The 20,056-nt window shown below is 44.0% G+C and overlaps 1 protein-coding gene across 3 annotated transcripts; it reads left to right on the forward strand.

Moving 5' to 3' along the window:
* The first annotated feature begins 1,800 nt into the window (after positions 1–1,800).
* Positions 1,801–19,547, forward strand: rbm26 (RNA binding motif protein 26). Of its 3 annotated transcripts, none has more exons than XR_009528914.1 (24): positions 1,801–2,244; positions 3,144–3,262; positions 4,451–4,581; positions 5,363–5,451; positions 5,550–5,621; positions 6,040–6,272; positions 7,122–7,412; positions 7,858–8,085; positions 8,808–8,948; positions 9,616–9,759; positions 10,116–10,218; positions 10,436–10,595; positions 11,180–11,365; positions 11,807–11,902; positions 12,027–12,095; positions 12,206–12,304; positions 12,575–12,649; positions 12,992–13,162; positions 13,969–14,073; positions 15,733–15,930; positions 17,286–17,372; positions 18,019–18,129; positions 18,617–19,286; positions 19,368–19,547. XR_009528914.1 is itself a non-coding variant. In XM_060070978.1 (23 exons), the coding sequence occupies exons 1-23, from the start codon at positions 2,186–2,188 to the stop codon at positions 18,704–18,706; spliced, it is 3,057 nt and encodes a 1,018-aa protein (XP_059926961.1). In that variant the 5' UTR covers positions 1,801–2,185; the 3' UTR covers positions 18,707–19,547. The 3 variants fall into 3 exon arrangements, 1 of the variants encoding a protein (XP_059926961.1); XR_009528913.1 differs by having other exon boundaries at positions 19,389–19,547; XM_060070978.1 differs by having other exon boundaries at positions 18,617–19,547.
* The last annotated feature ends 509 nt before the right edge of the window (positions 19,548–20,056 follow it).

Raw genomic sequence — 20,056 nt, forward strand, 5'->3', positions numbered from 1 at the left:
CTGGGTAAACTCCTAAAGTATACATCACCGTACCTGGGAGACGTTAGACGGTTAGTGGGGAGACCGACCTGCTTAGTTTGGCCTACTGAGCAGCATACAGGTAAGTTAGAGATGACTGAGCACGAATCGCCACAGGTGAACTCATTAGCGCGGAGCGTGGCACTAATTAGTTAAACCACGTGCAGATGCTGCCCAGCGGGTTGCCTTGGTAACGGATATGCGACCACGCAAATATAATCCGCCGCCACGTGTCGCATTCATATATTTATTTATTTATTTATTATAGATTTATATATACTGTATATATTTATTCATTTATTTATTATTATGATAATAATAATACGTGAAGCTATCCGTGGTGGTGAGGAAACGTGCGTGAAGCGCATGCGGCATAACTTGGTTTCCTGGAGCTCTGAGGACGGCAGGACGTGTGTTTACCTGGTCGATTAGGCCCTGAACGCAGACCCTGAACCCAGACATCCCAATCACAGACCCTGTGTTTAATTAGCCCCGAATATAATTTTTGGGTTAAAAAAATAAAATAAAATATTTATAATTATTATTATAGTCTAGATAGTCCTTATGGCAAGAGAATAAACAGTTTAAAATCATAACCTTTTTACCACCTCAAGTGAATTAACCTATCCCATCCCCAGTCAGATGTGTGTGTGTGTGTGTGTGTGTATGTGTGTGTGTGTGTGTGTGTGTGTGTGTGTGTGTGTGTGTGTGTGTGTGTGTGTGTGTGTGTGTGTGTGTGTGTGTGTGTGTGTGTGTGTGTGTGTGTGTGTGTGTGTAAAGTCAGTCTCACTTGTAATTTTACTCTGAAATAACTTGAATGGAACTTTAGACATTTGGGGATAAGCAGCACAGCAGTCAGGTAGCTATTTTAAGCTATAATAAACTGCGCATTTTGTTTATTAGGTGAAGCATTATGAAGAAATGTTCATGCAAAATAAAGCATAGAAATCATTTTGGCATTTTCATTATCCGTCTGGGCTAAGCCCCGGATTTTTATGGAACCTAGAAACACCCCTTGCGTGGACCCATCAAAAACTCATTTCACAAACGCATGTTTTTGCAATCACAATAAGGTTGTTTCATTCATTAGCCAGTGACGTCAGTGGGGGTGGCAAGTGGAATCACGTGACAGCACTTGGACGTTGGATGTCCACAAGCCGCAACGAGACATTATAGGCGAGCCTTCTATTATCACCAGGAGAGTGAATGGGCCTAAATAACCACAATTTGGCCCGAGTTGCCGAACGGAAGTAGAATCATAACAGCGTCATGAGGTGTCGTTCACGCGAACTTTCCGACGTCGCGAAAAGGTTTTCCTCATCATTTCCAGCGATATGAACGCATCACAAAATTTGGTCCGAGTTGCCGAACGGAAGTAGAATCGTAAAAGCGTCATGAGGTGTGGTTCACGCGAATTTACCGACGTTGCGAAAATATTTCCCCCATTATTTCCAGCGATATGAACGCACCATAAATACATATGCGACACGTGAATCTCCTAAAATGGCGCGATTAGATTGGGGGGGCAATATCCCATGATTGAGATCTCAAACTCGGGATATTGTTTTTAAATATTATTCCCCACTATTCACAGAGCCTTAGGGGATAAATGTATGTCTTGGGCTGTATGAATTTGTATTCATTTCGTGTTCTCATGTATAAGAAATATATGTTATCATTTTAAATGTTTACGTCAAATTTCCATTGTTTATTTTTATGATTAATGTCATCACCAAAGTTTTGTATGATGACGGTGCAGCGATTCTGGAACCTTTCCTTTCTCGCGAGACTCTCCGACGAGATTACAAGGCGGTAGTAAATAGACGGCACGCTGGTCTGAGAGGAGAGCAATATAACTACACTTATAAATATACTTATGGTTATTATAAACCCGGCCATTATACACATTGAACATTGAACCTTCAGTGGGCTCACTAGCTTTGCTTTTGAGACCAAGCAGACTGTTTCTGTGTATTCATGTGTGTTTAAATAACCCACAACTAGCCTCGCTGTGGCCTTTCACAACGCTAGGCTAGGCTAAACTAAGCTAGGCTAAGCTAGCATTTGGCTGACTGTCTCCCCTAACACACATTTTAATTGCCAAACGTGGCTGCTTTCTGATTTCACCATCTGAAGTGAACCCTGGCCTCCGGATTTTGACTCAAAGATGATCATTGAAAACCTCGATGCCTTGAAAAATTGGCTTTCGAAAACCTTAGAGCCCATGTAAGTCTCTAACCTTATCTCTATTTAATACCTATTACTTGTTAAAGTTTTCCAAGTAAGTCATGCTATCTAAGCTTGTGTTTATGTCAGTGACGTGCCTGCGAGGCTTATGATCAACACATTGTTATCCATTGGTGGAGGTTATGTTGACTTGTAAGTCATTCAAAGGTATATGTGCTCATCTAATCGTATTTATGTCACCATAGCGCCATGAGGTTACTTAAAGTTAACATATAGTTCATCTTCTGGTACATCTGCCTTCATTAAAGTCTGTATGTGCCAGCGATGCTTATGTTGAACACATTGATTCACCATATTAACTTAGTTAAGTTAACTTAATAATCCCGAGGGGAGTAGTTTATTTCGCAGCTGCTCTACTCAAAGATACAATAGAAATACAAATAAAATACATCAAATGAATGCTGAAGGGAAAATATATACAAATACTGTCAGGAAGACCTATTGTAATTCAGGTGTAATGCGACTCTAACGGGGATCAACTACAGACCTGTTTACTTTTTTTTGCATTTACTCATGCAGCAGAAGCTTTTCATCAAAGCTACTTGCAGCGGATTATGATGCAGGTCATTAATGAGCTTATAGGGGTTAGACCGAGATGGGTCATCAAGGAGCAGGTTAGACATTGAATACAGAGACAGGTCATCAAGGAGCAGGCAGGGATGAGATATTAAATACAGACTGGTCATCAAGGAGAAGGTAGGGGTTCAACAGTGAATACTGAGACTGATCAATATGAGCAGATAGGGGTTACACAGTGAATACAGAGACTGATTATTAAGGAGCATTTAGAATTTAACCCAAGACCTTGCAGCTTGGATACATCCTAACCACTTCACTCCTGGCCTACTATTTACTAAACATTGACTTGAATATTCCAGCTGTGATGCTGACCCCTCTGCACTAGCAAAGTATGTGGTGGCTCTGGTGAAGAAGGACAAGACCGAGAAAGAGTTGAAAGCCCTCTGCATCGACCAGCTGGATGTGTTCCTGCAGAAAGGTAATTTACCTCCAAACGACTCATAAATGCACAGCTATACATGCATACATTCTTGACATGGGTGGTCCCAGGGGGAATTAAACCCTAACCCTGCCAGTTGATGGTACTGTCTCTGAGTATTATATTAAGTACTTCGGAACTTAAAAAGCGCTTTATTACTTTGCAGTGTTTCCCATACATAGACCAATATGTGGCGCAGCGCCACAGAATCAACAATGAGCGTCACAAATTGATTCTGATTTTATTTATTTATATATTTTATGCGATTTTGAAATATAAATATCGTTCCGTTCATTAATCTCTGTATAGCACTCTTTCTCCCTGTCATTCTCGTTCACACACGCACACAGAGACACGCGCGCATACATGCCAATGGTGCGTGGGTACACTACAACTTATTGGATCAACCCGCGTATAACTGATACATGCACACACACTGACAGCGTATTTGACCGCTCCTACTCTCAACGCGCCTACAAAGGAAAACCCGAAGCAGCGGGATATTTGGCACAGTGAAGACGTCTGGAGTTTACCAATGTTTAGTATGACACACTGTGCTCGAACACACCTGCCCAAAATTATTGTTGACTCAGAAAATATAATGTTAGCCTCATGAACTCAACCTTATTGATATTAAACATCCCGCACCCTAAGTCAGCATGGACAACGTTGGTAACGCAGCAAACAATGCGATTAATGTGAAATGCGGTTATAGTTTAGATGGATGTGGTGTTAGACTGGGTAGCCCCAGCCCGTTCTGCCGGCGATTTGAATTCGCTCTGCAGCAGGGGCTGGAGAGGAGCAATACATTTCTTTCTGTTTCCGATCCCCTTTTACTGGAGCCAATCACCTTTTTCCCCCTTGCGTGCTATTAGCTGGTTTAACACAATGACGGCAGGGAAGCGATTCTGCGCTCAAAGCGATCGTTGGTCTGATCAGTCGAAGGACTATTATTATTTTTAATATTTACATTGTTACATGAGCAATCGCGACGTCCAACCCCCGTCCCCGTCCCCCCCGTCAGGGCTCATCATCCAACCCCCCCCCCCCCCCCCCCCCAGTCAAGATATCTTCACGTCACATTGCTACCTGGTCTGTGGGAAGCAATGCTGTGTATTACTTGTACTCATTTGGAAAGATGTGGTTGCTGATGCTTGTTTGCAATTTGGTTTCCCTGTGTTTATCCAGAGACCCAGATCTTTGTGGATAAGCTGTTTGAAGCAGTGAGCAACAGAAGCTACCTCCCTCCCTCAGAACAGCAAGCGCCGGTGAACAAGGTCAACCCAAAACTAGAGAAGGATGAAGTCAAAAAAGAAGAGGTGATTTGTATTCAACAGGATATCTCATAAAGTATAAAATAATGGCAAAGTCTATGAAATTATTAGATACGTATTAGATGTGTTTTTGTTCTCCATCTCAATCTTTTATTTTGCTGTCCAATAGGGCTGGGCGATATGGACAAAATCTTATATCACGATATGAGTAATTTTATATCACGATATGGATATATATCACGATATGGTATTTTTGAAGTAAATTAAAATAATAAATGGCTTAAAATAACCATACTTCACATTTGATCAGTTTTTTCTTTTATTTTGAACTTGAATTTCCATGCTTACAAAGGAGTAAGTAGCGAACAATCTGTCATTAACTGCGCCATGATTCCTGCCTTCCTCACCTCAAATTACGTGCAGGTTACGTTACCTGAAAGCACATTGGCTGGTGAAGTTTCTTCTTCTGGGAATAGTTAAATGTCTTACAGCTAAGCACTCTGCTGCAGGGCCCCGTTGTTGCGCAATTGCAGTTAACTGCAGTTCCATCCACCGCCATTCTTTTTTTTTTTTTTTTTTTTTTCTCTCTCGGTATAAACGATATGGCCAAATCTCTCCCGGTAGACACTTTCATATCGTCCACGGTATGATATCTTCATATCGCCCAGCCCTACTGTCCAATATACAATATTCCTAGATAACTACGCAACTTTAACAGGATAATTACTAGTCTTAATCTTACACGATAACTAGTAGTCTATATCTAACCCAACTTCTAGCGGTCTGTATCCTTTGTGTTTATACTTTTTATATTCTCTCTTTCTAGTCGAGCCGCGAGGACGATCGAGACAAGTTCTCTCGAAGGGTGAACCACAGTCCTCCACAGTCTAGCTCCCGCTATGGCAGAGATGGCAGGTGTGTGTCTGTGTCTGTCAGTCTGTGTCCATGCACAGTTTTAAAGGTTAATTCAGGTGAATGTTTGTTTCTAACCAGTGCTGTATTAAATCAATCAGGGCCCTAAGGGTGCCAGAAGATAAACGTGAGGAGCTCCAGACGAGGAACCAGGTCCCTGATAGAGTCTTGAGGTACCTCTACACTGCCAGCTGCACTTTGGCCCCTGCAAGCTGTCGCTCTTGGATGGGGGGGATGGGTCCACCTGATGTTGACCTGGAGGCTGTGTGACGTGGGACAATCATGTTAACGTAGTTAAAATAGTGATAAATGTTAACATGTTCAGTGAACCTCATCAGTGATCAGTCACCACGGCCTCCATGTGTTATTTTTGTAATTATATCTCTGTACATAACCAGATCGTTTTCTTTTTTTCAAATTGAAACTTTCAATTGCCTTGGTCTGCAGTCCCAGTTTAATAACGATAACATCTGCTAGGTGACTAAATAGTAGATGGTAAATAAGACAATATCCATTTTATCAATCAATGATGATAAGCTGGTAGAGCCTTACTGAGGGTGGCTCACAGGGAGTGTACTTGGTGATTGTCAGGAGAGTGGATGACCGAGGGAAGAGGGACGAGCGGCCCAGGAAGAGGGAGTATGAACGCCAGCCACAACGGAGAGACTCGTACCGGGACCGCTACAACCGCCGTCGCGCACGCAGCCGTAGTCGCAGCCGCAGCTGGAGCAAGGACCGCATGCGGGACAGAGAGAGAGACCGAGAGAGGGAACGAGGACGAGAGCGAGACCACTCACGTACCCGCTCTCGGAGCCGGAGTCGAGGTGAGATGTCGCTGGAGATCAAACCACATGGCGCTTCAATCAATATCGTTATAGATCACACCAACCTTATGATTAACACTCCTAACTAAATGTCCTTATAAAACATATCCACCTGATGATGAAACCATCTAGCGCTTAACTTCTGGCCCATCTGGAACACTTTCTCCTAATGAGTCTTAACTTAATCCTTATAAGACCTTCCCATTATCTCTTGATCAGGACATCTGCTTGTCATTCACAGCCATCACTTTTTCTGCCTTGTTACGAACCTTCTTTCTAACCTTTAGTTTAGAGTTTTACTTTAAATCTCACATCTAGGGACATCACGACAACTGCAATATTGCCATACCGCCCAATTAACAAGCAAACTGCGAGTAAATGTAAACGACCATCATCACTGCGAAGAGGCCCCTGTGTAATCCACGTTAGTTTCCAAGGCAATGTTTATTTATTTAATCTAGAATAACATAAATCCCAGTCTAATTTGATGTGCAGAGACCCCCAGCACCAATACTAGAAATCAAAGATAGTTGAAATAACGCTTATGACATCAGCCCTAGGACATATTAATCGCTTAATAATAGAATCTGGGTTAATTCAGTTACATAAGAGCTTGGGCTACAAATGCAAGCAATTGTAATACATTTGCACCCAAGAGCCCCCTTTCAATAGCACAGGCCAACATTGTTAACCGCGACAGCTCTGCTAACATCTGTTCTGCAAGGGGAAGGATATGAACGCTTATTTAAATCTGTTTTCATCTAACCAGAACCTGAGGTTTCACCCCGGAAGCCACTGTATCCCCTGATATAGTCGTCGTAACAACCACTTGTCGCCTTTCCTTCTTAGAGCGTGACGCTGCAAAACCCAAGTATGACCACGAAGCAGGCGATCGCTCGGAGGTGGTCGAAGGGTACGCCCCGCCCCCCCTGGTCTCCACGCCGACCACCAGCCACTTCCCCGTCCCGTCGCTGAGCAGCACCATCACCGTCATCGCCCCTTCGCATCACCACGGCAGCAACAACAACAACAACAGCATCAGCATCAGCACCACGGAGAGCTGGTCGGACATAAGGCCCGACCACGCCTTCCCCAGGCGCCCGCCCCAGCAGCCCCGGAAGCGTTGCCGTGACTACGACGGTGAGGGGTTGAGGGGAGTGCATGGACCTACATACACAGGCCAATACATATTTGCCTTTGGATTGAATGTAAAAAAAAAAGACAAGTGAACGGGGGAGCTGCGTTTTTTTCTGGATGAACAGCAATGTAATGTTCACATTTCCAGAAGACCAAAAATCGATTTCTAGGAGTCCTTTTTCAATCATTTTATCAGCGACAAGCTGCATGCATGTTGAATGTAAACAAACTCAACAACACTAATATTTGATACTACATAACTTTTAGCTTTATATACAAGATATAGGGGGTAACCCTGGTTGGTGTTGTGTTCCAGAGGAGGGCTTCTGTATGCTAGCGGTATTATAACCAACCATGATGCGTGTGTGTGTGTGTGTGTGTTCCAGAGAAGGGCTTCTGTATGCTAGCAGTATTATAACTAACCACGATGTGTGTGTGTGTGTTCCAGAGAAGGGCTTCTGTATGCGTGGAGACATGTGTCCCTTCGACCACGGCAGCGACCCGGTGGTGGTGGAGGACGTCAACCTTCCCAACATCCTTCCCTTCCAGCCCCCTCCCTCGCAGCCCCCCCCAGGTCTCCCGCCGCCTCCCCCCCTCATGAGCCCGCCTCCTGCTCAGCTCCGGCCCCCAGTGCCCCCCCCTGGCTCGCTCCCCCCCAGCCTCCCACCTGTAACAGGTACCTACACAAACACTACGACCTACCTAGACCTGCTCTCAGACCTACCTAGACCTGCTCTCAGACCTTCCTAGACCTGCTCTCAGACCTTCCTAGACCTGCTCTCAGACCTCCCTAGACCTGCTCTCAGACCTCCCTAGACCTGTGCTCAGACCTACCTAGACCTGCTCACAGACCTACCTAGACCTGCGCTCAGACCTTCCTAGACCTGCGCTCAGACCTTCCTAGACCTGCTCTCAGACCTACCTAGACCTGCTCACAGACCTACCTAGACCTGCGCTCAGACCTTCCTAGACCTGCTCACAGACCTCCCTAGACCTGCGCTCAGACCTACCTAGACCTGCGCTCAGACCTTCCTAGACCTGCTCTCAGACCTACCTAGACCTGCTCACAGACCTACCTAGACCTGCGCTCAGACCTTCCTAGACCTGCTCACAGACCTCTATATATGACCTGTTTACATGTTATTCCTTTTGCCTAATTCATCCCAGAGAAATGTCGAGAAGAGAAACATTTTTAATGTATAATGAACAGTGTACTTAGTTTTATAAAGTGTTTATATGGTTTGTGTATAAAGATTATGAGCGCACATAAAAAAAATATTAAGCAGTTTATTCAATATAAATCAGTCAGTGACACTCTTAACTCGTTTTTGTGCACAAGTCAGTATAAAGTATATCAACACATTTGTGATAACCTCTGGTGTGTGTGTCTCCTCCCAGGTCCTCCTCCCCCACTCCCCCCTCTGCAGGCCTCTGGTATTGCCGCTCCTCCTAACTCCATCGCCAGCTCCGTCCCCACCATCGTCACCTCTGGGATGCGCTCCTCTCTCCCTCCACCATCCGCTCCCCTCTTCTCCTCCGGTAAGAGGTCCGAATGACACTGTTTCAATTAGCTCCAGTCGTCAGGCGACTAGGTTCCAAATAAAGGTGTGTAGACACGAAGTGTCCGACGGAGAAACGGCCCGCTGTAAATGCTTCTTCAATTGTCTTTGGATAAGAGCTGGATAGGTGTGTCACTTAATCAGCTGGTGACCACAACCATATCAGCCAATCAGTGGTTATGCATGCAGTAGCACTCCACGAGATTGGAGTCGTCTAATGCAAACTCGTGTGTGATTAACTGATTAACGGTTAACTCAAACGGATATAACTTGTTTAATCTTTACTTAACTCTCTTGCTAACTTGTTTCATTCTAGTTAATTCTGCAATTCACTTTGCTAACTGAACTCTAGTTAGCTCTGTGCTGAACTCCCAATTTTTTAACTCTAGTTTACTGTGTACTTATCTCTGCTCACTGATTTAACTCGTTAACTCTCTGCTTACCTCTGCTCACTGGTTAAATTCGGAAACTAACTCCGCCATCTGATAACTGTTAACTCTACTAGGTAATTTTGTATTTAATTCTGCTAACTGATTGAACTCAAGTTGATGGTATACTTAACTCTGCTAACTGATTCGACTCTAGTTAACTACTTTAACTTGCTAACTGATAGTTGTGTACTGTGTACCTTGGTCCTCCCCCTCCAGACTCATATGATACAGACATGTACAACCCTGAGGCCCCCAGCATCACCAGCATGTCCAGGCCCATGCAGTACCGCCACCGAGCCAGCGTCCAGAGACCCAACCTCATCGGACTGACCATGGGAGACATGGACCAGCCACACAGAGGTAGGACCGGTGAACCTGATCACTGCTTCAAAAACACATACTTTTATTACAAATACACAGGAGCTCAATCCCTCTACGCCCCTCCACCACAACCGTGGTGGTTCATTTTCCGCCATGGTTCTTTGAAATGGATTTCTAAAAGGAAACAGTGTTTTATTATTTTTAATAGTCTGGATGAAAAGTCATGGCTGCAGTGAGTTAATTAGCGCAGGTCTAACTCACTGTTTGACTTAGGGCAGGTTTAACTAAGAGTAACTTCATGCAAGTTTTACGAAGACTTACTTTCAATTTCACTGACACTTTAACATTTAGTTAATTACCTTGTTAATATTCCCCTCTCTCTCTCTGTTCTGTAGAGAAGCCTCCTAACCACCGGGTGGTGATGGAGTCGGACCCCAGGAAGAGACCAGCCGGCCTCCCTGATGGCAACATGCCCCCGAAGAAACCCTGGTTCGAAAAGTAAGACAAACTAACAAACATCATTTATCTGACAGTTTTATCCAAAGAGAATTAAAAGTTTGACTGAGAAGTATTGCGTAACCTAGGTACACAACAACTGCGCTTGCTTTGTTAATCATTACTTTTATTTAGCGTTCGTTCCTAATGTGTGAACAGCAGTGATCCCTGGACAATCAGATTGATTGATTATTGGTTTCTGATTGGTTGTTCTCTTCAGACCCAGCTTTGGGAACCACCAGGGCTTCCAGAACAGAGCTCCTGCACAGTTTCACCCCCCCAACTCCAGGCTTCTGGTCAGACAGATCCCCCCTGACCTCAACAACATCAGCAAGCTCAACGCACACTTCTGCCGGTTTGGCACCATCGTCAACCTGCAGGTCAGACGATCATTCACTCTCTCTCGTTCTTTCTCTCTCTCTCTCTCTCTCTCTCTCTTTCTCCTTCTTTTAATCTTTTGTCAGTCCTGTTCAATCTTCGCCTGAAAGTACAGAACAGTCTGGCATCACTCTGTTCAAACCAACTTTCAAAACATAAAAACGACATGGACTAATCAACACTTAAAGGAGCAAGTTTAGTTCATGTCAAAGCAAGATCACAGAAGTCTGCAGATTTAAAAAAAACAATAGCCCCGCTAAACAAAATGTAGCTATCAACGGGGCAATCAATATAATTGTATCTGAAATTGACCGCTTGTGGAAGGGACAGAAATGTGCACTCAAAGCTTTTCTCAGATGTTTCTGCTTTTCTTCGGCAGGATCGAAAGAGGTGGAGTGTAACATTGTTCTTTAACCTTAAGGGTTTTGAGAGTTGGTTCAAACAGGAGTGAGGCCATCCAGTTCTCAGTGAGGAACTTCAATATGACCTCAGAGATCAGGAATGTCTCAAGAGGCATGCCCTATTTGCTGTTATTGCTATCATTGTGCTGTGACACCGGGATTCAATGGCCATCTTCTGACACCAGGTGGCGTACCAAAGTGATCCAGAGGGGGCGCTGGTCCAGTTCTCCAACCCCCATGAGGCCAAGCGGGCCATGCAGAGCCCTGAGGCCGTGCTCGGCAACCGCTTCATCAGGGTCCACTGGTACAGACCGGATGGCCCCCCCGGACCCCCAACCTCCCTGCAGCCTGCCCACCCCGCAGACCTCAGCGTAAGATACACTTTAATCCACACGCACAAACTCCAACTCCCCGTAAGGTACACTGTAATGCACACACAACCCCACCTCCCCGTAAGACACACTGTAATACACACACACCCCACTACCCTCACCGTTATAACACAATACACACATCGATGTAAAATGTATTATTATACACACACACCCGGAGCTCTCAGTAGGATATAGTATAATACACAAGCACCCCACCTCACGAAGATGCATTGAAATACAAACACACCCCTGCCTCACTGTAAGATACACTACAATATGCACACCACCCCTTCTCACTGTAAGGATACAATGTAATGCACACACACCCCCACCTCAGTACGACACACTGTAATAAAGGCAAACCCCCACACTCATTGTTTGATACCTGTTGTCATAGGAAAGGGGGTGTGGTCTCTGATATCCGTCTGTGTCCCACAGGCCCTGCCAACCTCTCTCAAACAGTCTGTGAAGGACCGTCTGGGGCCCCTGCTAACAGGGCCCTCGGATAACCATGACCCCGCTGGCGCCTCTCAGGTGTGTGTGTGTTTGTGCTTATTTGTCTGCCTGTTTGTCCTTCTGCCTGCCTATGTGTCCTGTCTGTCGGTTGTTCTGTCCGTCGTTTTTTTTTACATCTGTTTTTATCCCCGTCTGTCTACAGAATTCTGCCAAAACGTCCGTGAAAGAGAGGCTTGGGTTTCCTGTTAAGCCTGCCATTCCTACTGAGAAGGTGGGCGAGGTCTTTGACCTGTACCCTACATTTTATAATAACACTACAATACATACCAACAGAAGCCAGAATGTTGCTGTGGTTAACAGGCTTGTGTTCATATGTTGCAGGTCTTTTCCACTTCCAAAGGGCTGACCAAGACCGTGTTCAACCCTGCTGCTCTGAAGACTGCTCAGAGGAACAGCGAGGACACGCTGAGGAAGAAACAGGTAGAGGAGCAGGAAGGGAAGGTAGAGGAGGAGGAGGAGGCGGCGAGGGGAAGGTAGAAGGAGGAGGAGGAGGAAGAGGTGAGGCGACGGTAGTGGACGATGAAAAGGGAACGTGGAGCACGAGGTAGAATAGAGGAGGTGTAGGAGATGGTGGCAAAAGGAGAGGAGGAGGAAGTCGGAGGAGGTGGTGTAGGATAAGTAGAGGAGCAAGGGGGGAAGGTGTTCTCCATTCAAATATTGACCTTGATTTTCCCATGATCCCTTCAACAGGAAGCTCTGCGGTTGCAGCAGGATGTAAACTGCAAGAAACAACAGATCCTAGAGAAACACATCGAGACACAGAAGGTTGGTTCTATAATTGTTTTTGTTATCCTTATTTACTTAATGTTTAGGTAAAGTGTGTGTGTGTGTGTGTCAGTTATTATATAAATAATTTACTCAATGCCTTTTTTAAGTTTCTAATACTTTAAAGAGCGTATAGTATATCAACAAATGGTATTGGTATAGAAAATGTATGATCAATGCTACCAAATATGATGATTAAGAGAAAAAAATTACATTAGCTAAATAATCAGATTTCCTGAGTGTTGACAAAATGAGGGTTTCTGAAGAGATGGTGATAAACTTCAAAAACCTGACAATAAAATGGATACAATTTGTGAAAAATGCGGGTGATCTCTGCCACAGCTGCTGATATCCAAGCTTGACCAGAAGAAGGTGGTGGTGAAGGTGGAGGACCGGGCGAAGATCATGCAGACCCTGTCCTCCCTCACCCAGATAATCACAAAACTCCAAGGGGAGATCAAGGCTTCGTCTAGCTGCCCCCAACCCATGCGCTCCACCAAGACCAAAGCCCAGGTAACTCACACATAAGTCTTGCATATACAGAGATACTGTCTCTCTTCTCTCCTGCACGTATGCAAGATGAAAAGTTATTTCTTGTATGACACTTTGTCAGCAAGGTATTTGATGATTCATAAATTCTTAAAGGCTTAAAGGATTCTTATTTGGCAGTAACAACAAAGGAAAACGAAGGTGATGGAAATGATTATCGTGGAGAGGTAATCCGTGGCTAAAGTCGGCCCTAGTGGGAAAGGCCAAATTAAATGGCAACACACAGGGTGGGGGGAAGTTCACATGCCTGGAAGGATGCATGTAGTGATGGCTAAAGTACCCTTTACTTAAATAAAAGTACAGGTACTTGTGTAAAAAAAAAAAGAGGTAGAAGTAGAAATACTGATTCAACTTCTTAACTGAAGTCAAAGTGGAAAAGTACAGGCTCTGAAAGGTGAAAAGTAGCCCTATGACATTTTAATAGCTGTTTCGGTGCAAAGCTCGCTGAACCTCACGTAACCGGCTTAGCGCCTTTCACTTTGGGAATCCTAGGGATCTAGGTGCAAGTATAATCCATACAAAGGTCTTTTAAATGAACTCGTAACGATGTATATTAGATCATATATTTATATAATTTCATATTTATTCTGGAGGATAAGAATATAATGATCCATCAACATTCTGTTTCGTTCTTCTCTCCCTCTAACTAACACACCACTCACTCACTTTCTTTCTGTTTCTCTCTGTTTGTCACACAGACAGAGCAGTAAAGTGTTGTTAGATTAGTTGCGTCATGTCGGTGTGGTGACCTATTTGTTGATGCTTTATAGGCCCAGAAAGAGCTTCTGGACACAGAGTTGGATCTCTACAAGAAGAGCCAGGCTGGAGAAGACATAGCACTGCTCAAGATTAAGTACACCCAGCTACAGATAGAGGTAAGCTTACCCTAACCAAGCTACTGATGGAGGTAAGCTAACCCCACCCTAACCCAACTACAGATAAAGGTAAACTTACCCTACCCTAACCCAGCTACAGATAAAGGTAAACTAATGCCGCTTTTCCACTGCATGGTACCAGCTCGACACGACTCGACACGACTCGACTCAGCTCGCATTTTTTGCGTTTCCACCGCGGTACCATGGTATCTGGTACCTGAAGTGGCTGCTTTTTCTAGTACCTACTCGCTCTAGGTTCCAAGCGAGCTGAGCCGATGCTAAAAGGTGACGTCGGCAGACGGCCGGCGACTGATTGGCCAGAGAGTGTGACGAAGTCACGAGAGCGACATGGCAACCATGCTGGTAACATCCATAGCAGCGCGCAGCCAACATGTTCCACTTCTCCAACATGCCAGCTAATAATAGTAATGCGATCGATGTCCTCCATTGTTGTTATGTGGGTTCTGTCCATGTGTGGGTTGCGTATTTGTTGTTTGCGTCGCGTACACAAATACGTCACGGCCCTTTCGCGCAGCCGACCCCGCCCACGTCCAGGAGGTACTATTTGCGGTGGAAAAGCACCCGTGTTGCTACCGTGTCGAGTCGTGTCGTGTCGAGTCGTGTCGAGTCGAGCTACATGTGCGGTGGAAAAGCGGCATAAGCCTACCCTAACCCAGCTACAGATAAAGGTAAACTTACCCTACCCTAACCCAGCTACAGATAAAGGTAAACGTACCCTACCCTAACCCAGCTACAGATAAAGGTAAACGTACCCTACCCTAACCCAGCTACAGATAAAGGTAAACTAAACCTACCCTAACCCAGCTACAGATAAAGGTAAACTAAACCTACCCTAACCCAGCTACAGATAAAGGTAAACCTACCCTACCCTAACCCAGCTACAGATAAAGGTAAACGTACCCTACCCTAACCCAGCTACAGATAAAGGTAAACTAAACCTACCCTAACCCAGCTACAGATAAAGGTAAACTAAACCTACCCTAACCCAGCTACAGATAAAGGTAAACCTACCCTACCCTAACCCAGCTACAGATAAAGGTAAACTAAACCTACCCTAACCCAGCTACAGATAAAGGTAAACCTACCCTACCCTAACCCAGCTACAGATAAAGGTAAACTAAACCTACCCTAACCCAGCTACAGATAAAGGTAAACTAAACCTACCCTAACCCAGCTACAGATAAAGGTAAACCTACCCTACCCTAACCCAGCTACAGATAAAGGTAAACCTACCCTACCCTAACCCAGCTACAGATAAAGGTAAACCTACCCTACCCTAACCCAGCTACAGATAAAGGTAAACCTACCCTACCCTAACCCAGCTACAGATAAAGGTAAACCTACCCTACCCTAACCCAGCTACAGGTAAAGTTAAATTAACCCTACCATTACCCAGCTACAGATGGTTTCTTCAGATTTCATTAAGAAGATCTATTCTATTATCATATATTACCGCAAGAGGCTGAATATAACTGACAGTGGCTATAGATAAATAAGTTGCTATCTTTTGCAGACTTTGTTTTATAGCAGCCATGGGGGCCTCGTGCTCCCGTTTCAGAACACAACACTGTTCCCAAGGCGATGACCCTGGTGAACCACACAGTTAACGCCTTGTTCATCTCTGTCTCTCTCTCTCAGGCGGCCAAGCGGGGTCTCTTGGCTCGGGGTCGGGGGCTGCTGATGAGAGGTCGGGGGTCACTCAGGGCTCGGGGGCGGGGCTCCAGGGGGCGAGGCCGCGGCGCCTCGCTCTACGCGTCGGTTGATCATCGGCCGCGAGCGCTAGAGATCTCGGGCTTCTCCGAGGCCGAGCAGGTTGAACTGCTGCCACACTTCGCGGTGAGTCCCCAAGAGTCCCAACAGTAAAGCCCTTTCACAACACCCCCCTTACCCTCCCCCCTCCAGGCCCCACGACCCCTAGAATATCGTTTACAATAGGGATGGCTAAGAACGATTTTGGCCAGCAGAGCTCTCTATAGAGCAATCGGGTGGTTCATTTTCTACACAATAGGCGATTTACACAGTACCATGTCTTAATCAATAGTCAAACTAAAACTGAGATCAACAGGAGGCGTCTTGGGTTTCAAAATGTATTTTTTTTAACAAATTATTAGCTCTATTTATAGGCTGTAATTTAAACTGAATAATACTTAATAAATACTTAATCAAAGTGGACCGGCCCACCGGGAGACCTCCCGATCTCCAGCCTCTGCTGCAGAGCGAATTAAAATCGCGGGCAGAACGGCCTGGGGGTCTAACACATAGTCATATATATAAACTATAACCGCATTTCACATTAATCGCAATTATTCTACTTCATTTAAGAATGCTCGATTCTGATTGGCTGGGAGGGGTGCATTAATCCGGCATATTGCCCGCTGACTTGTCGGTTCTACTTGCTGCTGACTGAGCACAGTAGATCAATACGCCGCTTGTATCGTTTTCTATCACATACATTTCAAACATGAGGTCCGTTGTAAAAATAAACCAAGGAGTGCATGTTTGATCGATCGTCATTAAAGCTGACTTGATACGAATGCAACAACTACGTTGTTAAACTAGTGATCAGATCCAGCCTAGTGTGGTTGCTATAGAAACGAGTTACCTACAGCTGAGCTAACGTTATTCACCGTAGTTCTAAAGGGAACTACTTTTCGAGGGAGATGAACTTAAACAGAGTATACATTTAATAAGCATGCAATACGAATAAGAAAAAGGCTAATTATTAAAGTATTTGAATTGTTTTATTATGTTGGCCGGCGCGAAGTAGAATAAACGGAATAATCACCTCAAGGCAGGGCAATAAACAGTTTGATATGCCCGGCTCGCGGAAGGTAAGCCGTCCACGAGCCGGGCATATCAAACTGTTTATTGCCCGGCCTCTCGGTGATTATTCCTTACTTATTACACGGGTCTTCTCACTGCCATGGAACGTTCCGTTCACTTGCATGGGCTCTTCACAACTTCCGGCGGTGAATTATATTTGATAATTCGCCGTTGCTAAGTATAATCATGAGTATAATTGACAGCTGTCAAGGAAAACAACGATTTTTTTGCCTCTGAAAAAAAAAAAAGCAGAATACATTTGTGGCGCTCGGTGTTGATTCTGTGGTCATTGTTGTGTGATAATTTATCGGACTTCATATTGATTGTTCACCCCGAGTTTCTAATGTATTTCTCTTGCCTTCCGGAAGCAATTCGGAGAGATCGAGGACTGCCGAATAGATGAGGAGACTCGTTCTGCTGTCATCACCTACAGGAGCAGGGCAGAGGCAGAGCAGGTGGAACAACTCTCCCTCTCTCTCTCCCTCTCCTATATGCATCCTTTTCATGCTCTCGCTCGTAATCTCTCTCTCATGTCTTGAAGCAGAGCAAGTGGACCAGCTCTCTCTCTTTTCTCTCCTATATGCTCTCTGTATCTCTTTTTATGCTCTTGCTCATCATCTTTCTAATGTCTGTCATTAGTCCTAGTGTCCACTTCCCGTACATGGTCAAAATATTGGGCATCGAACCAAACAGTTAACTGTATAAATGTCATGGTGAGCCTAAGAACAGTAAACTCTCCACTACAGTGTTTTATCTTCAGTAAATTAGCCTCAGTGTATATCTGAAGGTCTTATATCTCAGTCTATCTGAAGGTCTTATATCTCAGTCTAACTGAAGGTCTTATATCTCAGTCTAACTGAAGGTCTTATATCTCAGTCTAACTGAAGGTCTTATATCTCAGTCTAACTGAAGGTCTTATATCTCAGTCTAACTGAAGGTCTTATATCTCAGTGTATAACTCTGTGAAGGTCTTATATCTCAGGGTTTAACTGTGAAGGTCTTATATCTCAGTGTTTAACTGTGAAGGTCTTATATCTCAGGGTTTACCTGTGAAGGTCTTGAAGCCCAGTGCATAACTCTGAAGGTATTTCTCCCCCCCAGGCGGCAGTCCACGGTGTGAAGCTGAGCAGTCTCCTCCGTTTGTCGTGGTACAAACCTCCGATCAGCATGTCGACTGCCGACCACGGTGACCCCGAGCCTGACGATGAAGAGGTCTGGTCCATCTATCACCTGGTAGCCCTAGTGGCTATGCTACCCGATGATGTTGTCGCCCAAGCTTTGCTATGCATGTGTTACTAGTGATAAGTCGTGTTAAGTATATCTATATACTTAATATATATTTCTAAGAGAAAGTTTGGTTTCCAGATTGGGCACTAGATGGAGCTATAGGCTGTGGGCTAACGACCTTAAGAACATGCTGTTTTATCTGTTGTGTATTTTGACACGCCAACATTTTGAGTGCAGGAGGGAATAAAGCTGTGCTCCGTAAACATGGTTGAATAATATCCAGTTAGGCTTACGATGAACACTATTGGCTGTGTGTGTCCTTCTGTAAATATATATGCATTTGTTTGTGTATTTGCTGCACTTTAACACAACTAATTATTTGTTAATTTAAATGACTAAGTCTCACAAATGTTGCATTCACGTTGACAAGTTCAGCAGTTTGCAAACAATATTCATCCCCTCTCCTTCATAGTTTGCGGAGGAGCCGATGAGTGATGACGCTCTGCTTCAGGATGATGATGAAGAGGAGGATGACAACGAGCCTCGCTCCTGGAGGAGATGAAGATCACCACATACACGCACCTGGACCACCTCGGCGTGTGATTATTAATTGCGAGATAGACTGTGACATCATACATTAGAACTTGATTTGTTTTCCTCAGCTGATGTTTCTTATGAACGTGTTCAACAACAGAACCTTTTTAATTATCTTAAAGTATAGAAATGATTCAACAATGTTTTTCATTTTTTTGGGGTGACGTGTTGAATAATCAAATTTTTGATGCCGTTTTCTTTGAATTTAAAAATAATTTAGGTTGTGTTGAATGAATTTGAGTACTATTGGTAGCTGCGCATGTGTAAATATTTTATGTATCAGTTTTATTCATTTTGTATGACTTGTTTGCTTCTCACTTTCTGGCTTAATTGAATTGTAAAAAAAAATAAAGAATTGAAATGGTCTTAAGAAAAATGTGCTGCACAAAAAATCCAACAAAACAAAAAAATGATGAAAAAAATGCAGCAAAGTAAAAAAAAAAAAACTAAAGAAATAAAGACCATTAAAAAAAAAAAAATGCATAGAAAAAAAATACCTATTACCTTAAGCTCTACACTCCTACCATTGTTTCCTGTTCCATTGGTTGGTAAGTTAATTTACAATTAATACCAAATTATGTTTCTAACATTTATAATTATTTAAAAAATTATCCAACCCTTTTATCAAGTTATTTTTTTCTCTCCTCCAGATGTCGCTGTCTACTAGATCCTCCCAAGCCCTGTACGCTCATCCCTTTTTTTTTCTTTTTTTTAATGTTACAACATACTGTGTATGTCGTATGTAAATAAATACTGACATACTGTGTATGTCACATGTAATTAAGTAAATAAATACTGACTTAATTCTATCGGAAAATATTCGATTTCTTTAAATTGTTAACTTCTTGCCTTATCCAAGTAGCCTAGGCATGTTGGATATTTTAGGAAACTCATATATTGACTAAATTACCAAAAATCCTAATAAACAAAGCGGTCTACTCCATGGTTGTTCCATTGGTCGGCTGAATGTGGTCCTTTTGCCTACTAGCCCTACATTTAAAAAGAAAATAGCCATATTATGTTATGTGTTTGAGAATAGGATGACTGGTTTGGCCTACATAGCTGAAACTATAGGCCTCCAACAGTTAACGGAATGTGTTGTCGTGCTATTTGCATAAACAGTGCACAAATAACCAAATCAAAGCGTGTTCTAGTCCACGCTGGCGACCCCCCTGGTGCTTGTCAGCCGTATGCTGATAATTGTGAGAAATCCGCTTTTTTCCACTTCTGTAGCCTACTGCTATTCATCATGCCACCTCTCCTCTTCGCCTCCTTCATAATTCGGGACCTCCCATCGTCTCTCCCCTCCATATCCATG

This window comes from Gadus macrocephalus, chromosome 14 (assembly GCF_031168955.1).
Source record: "Gadus macrocephalus chromosome 14, ASM3116895v1".
NCBI lineage: Eukaryota > Metazoa > Chordata > Actinopteri > Gadiformes > Gadidae > Gadus > Gadus macrocephalus.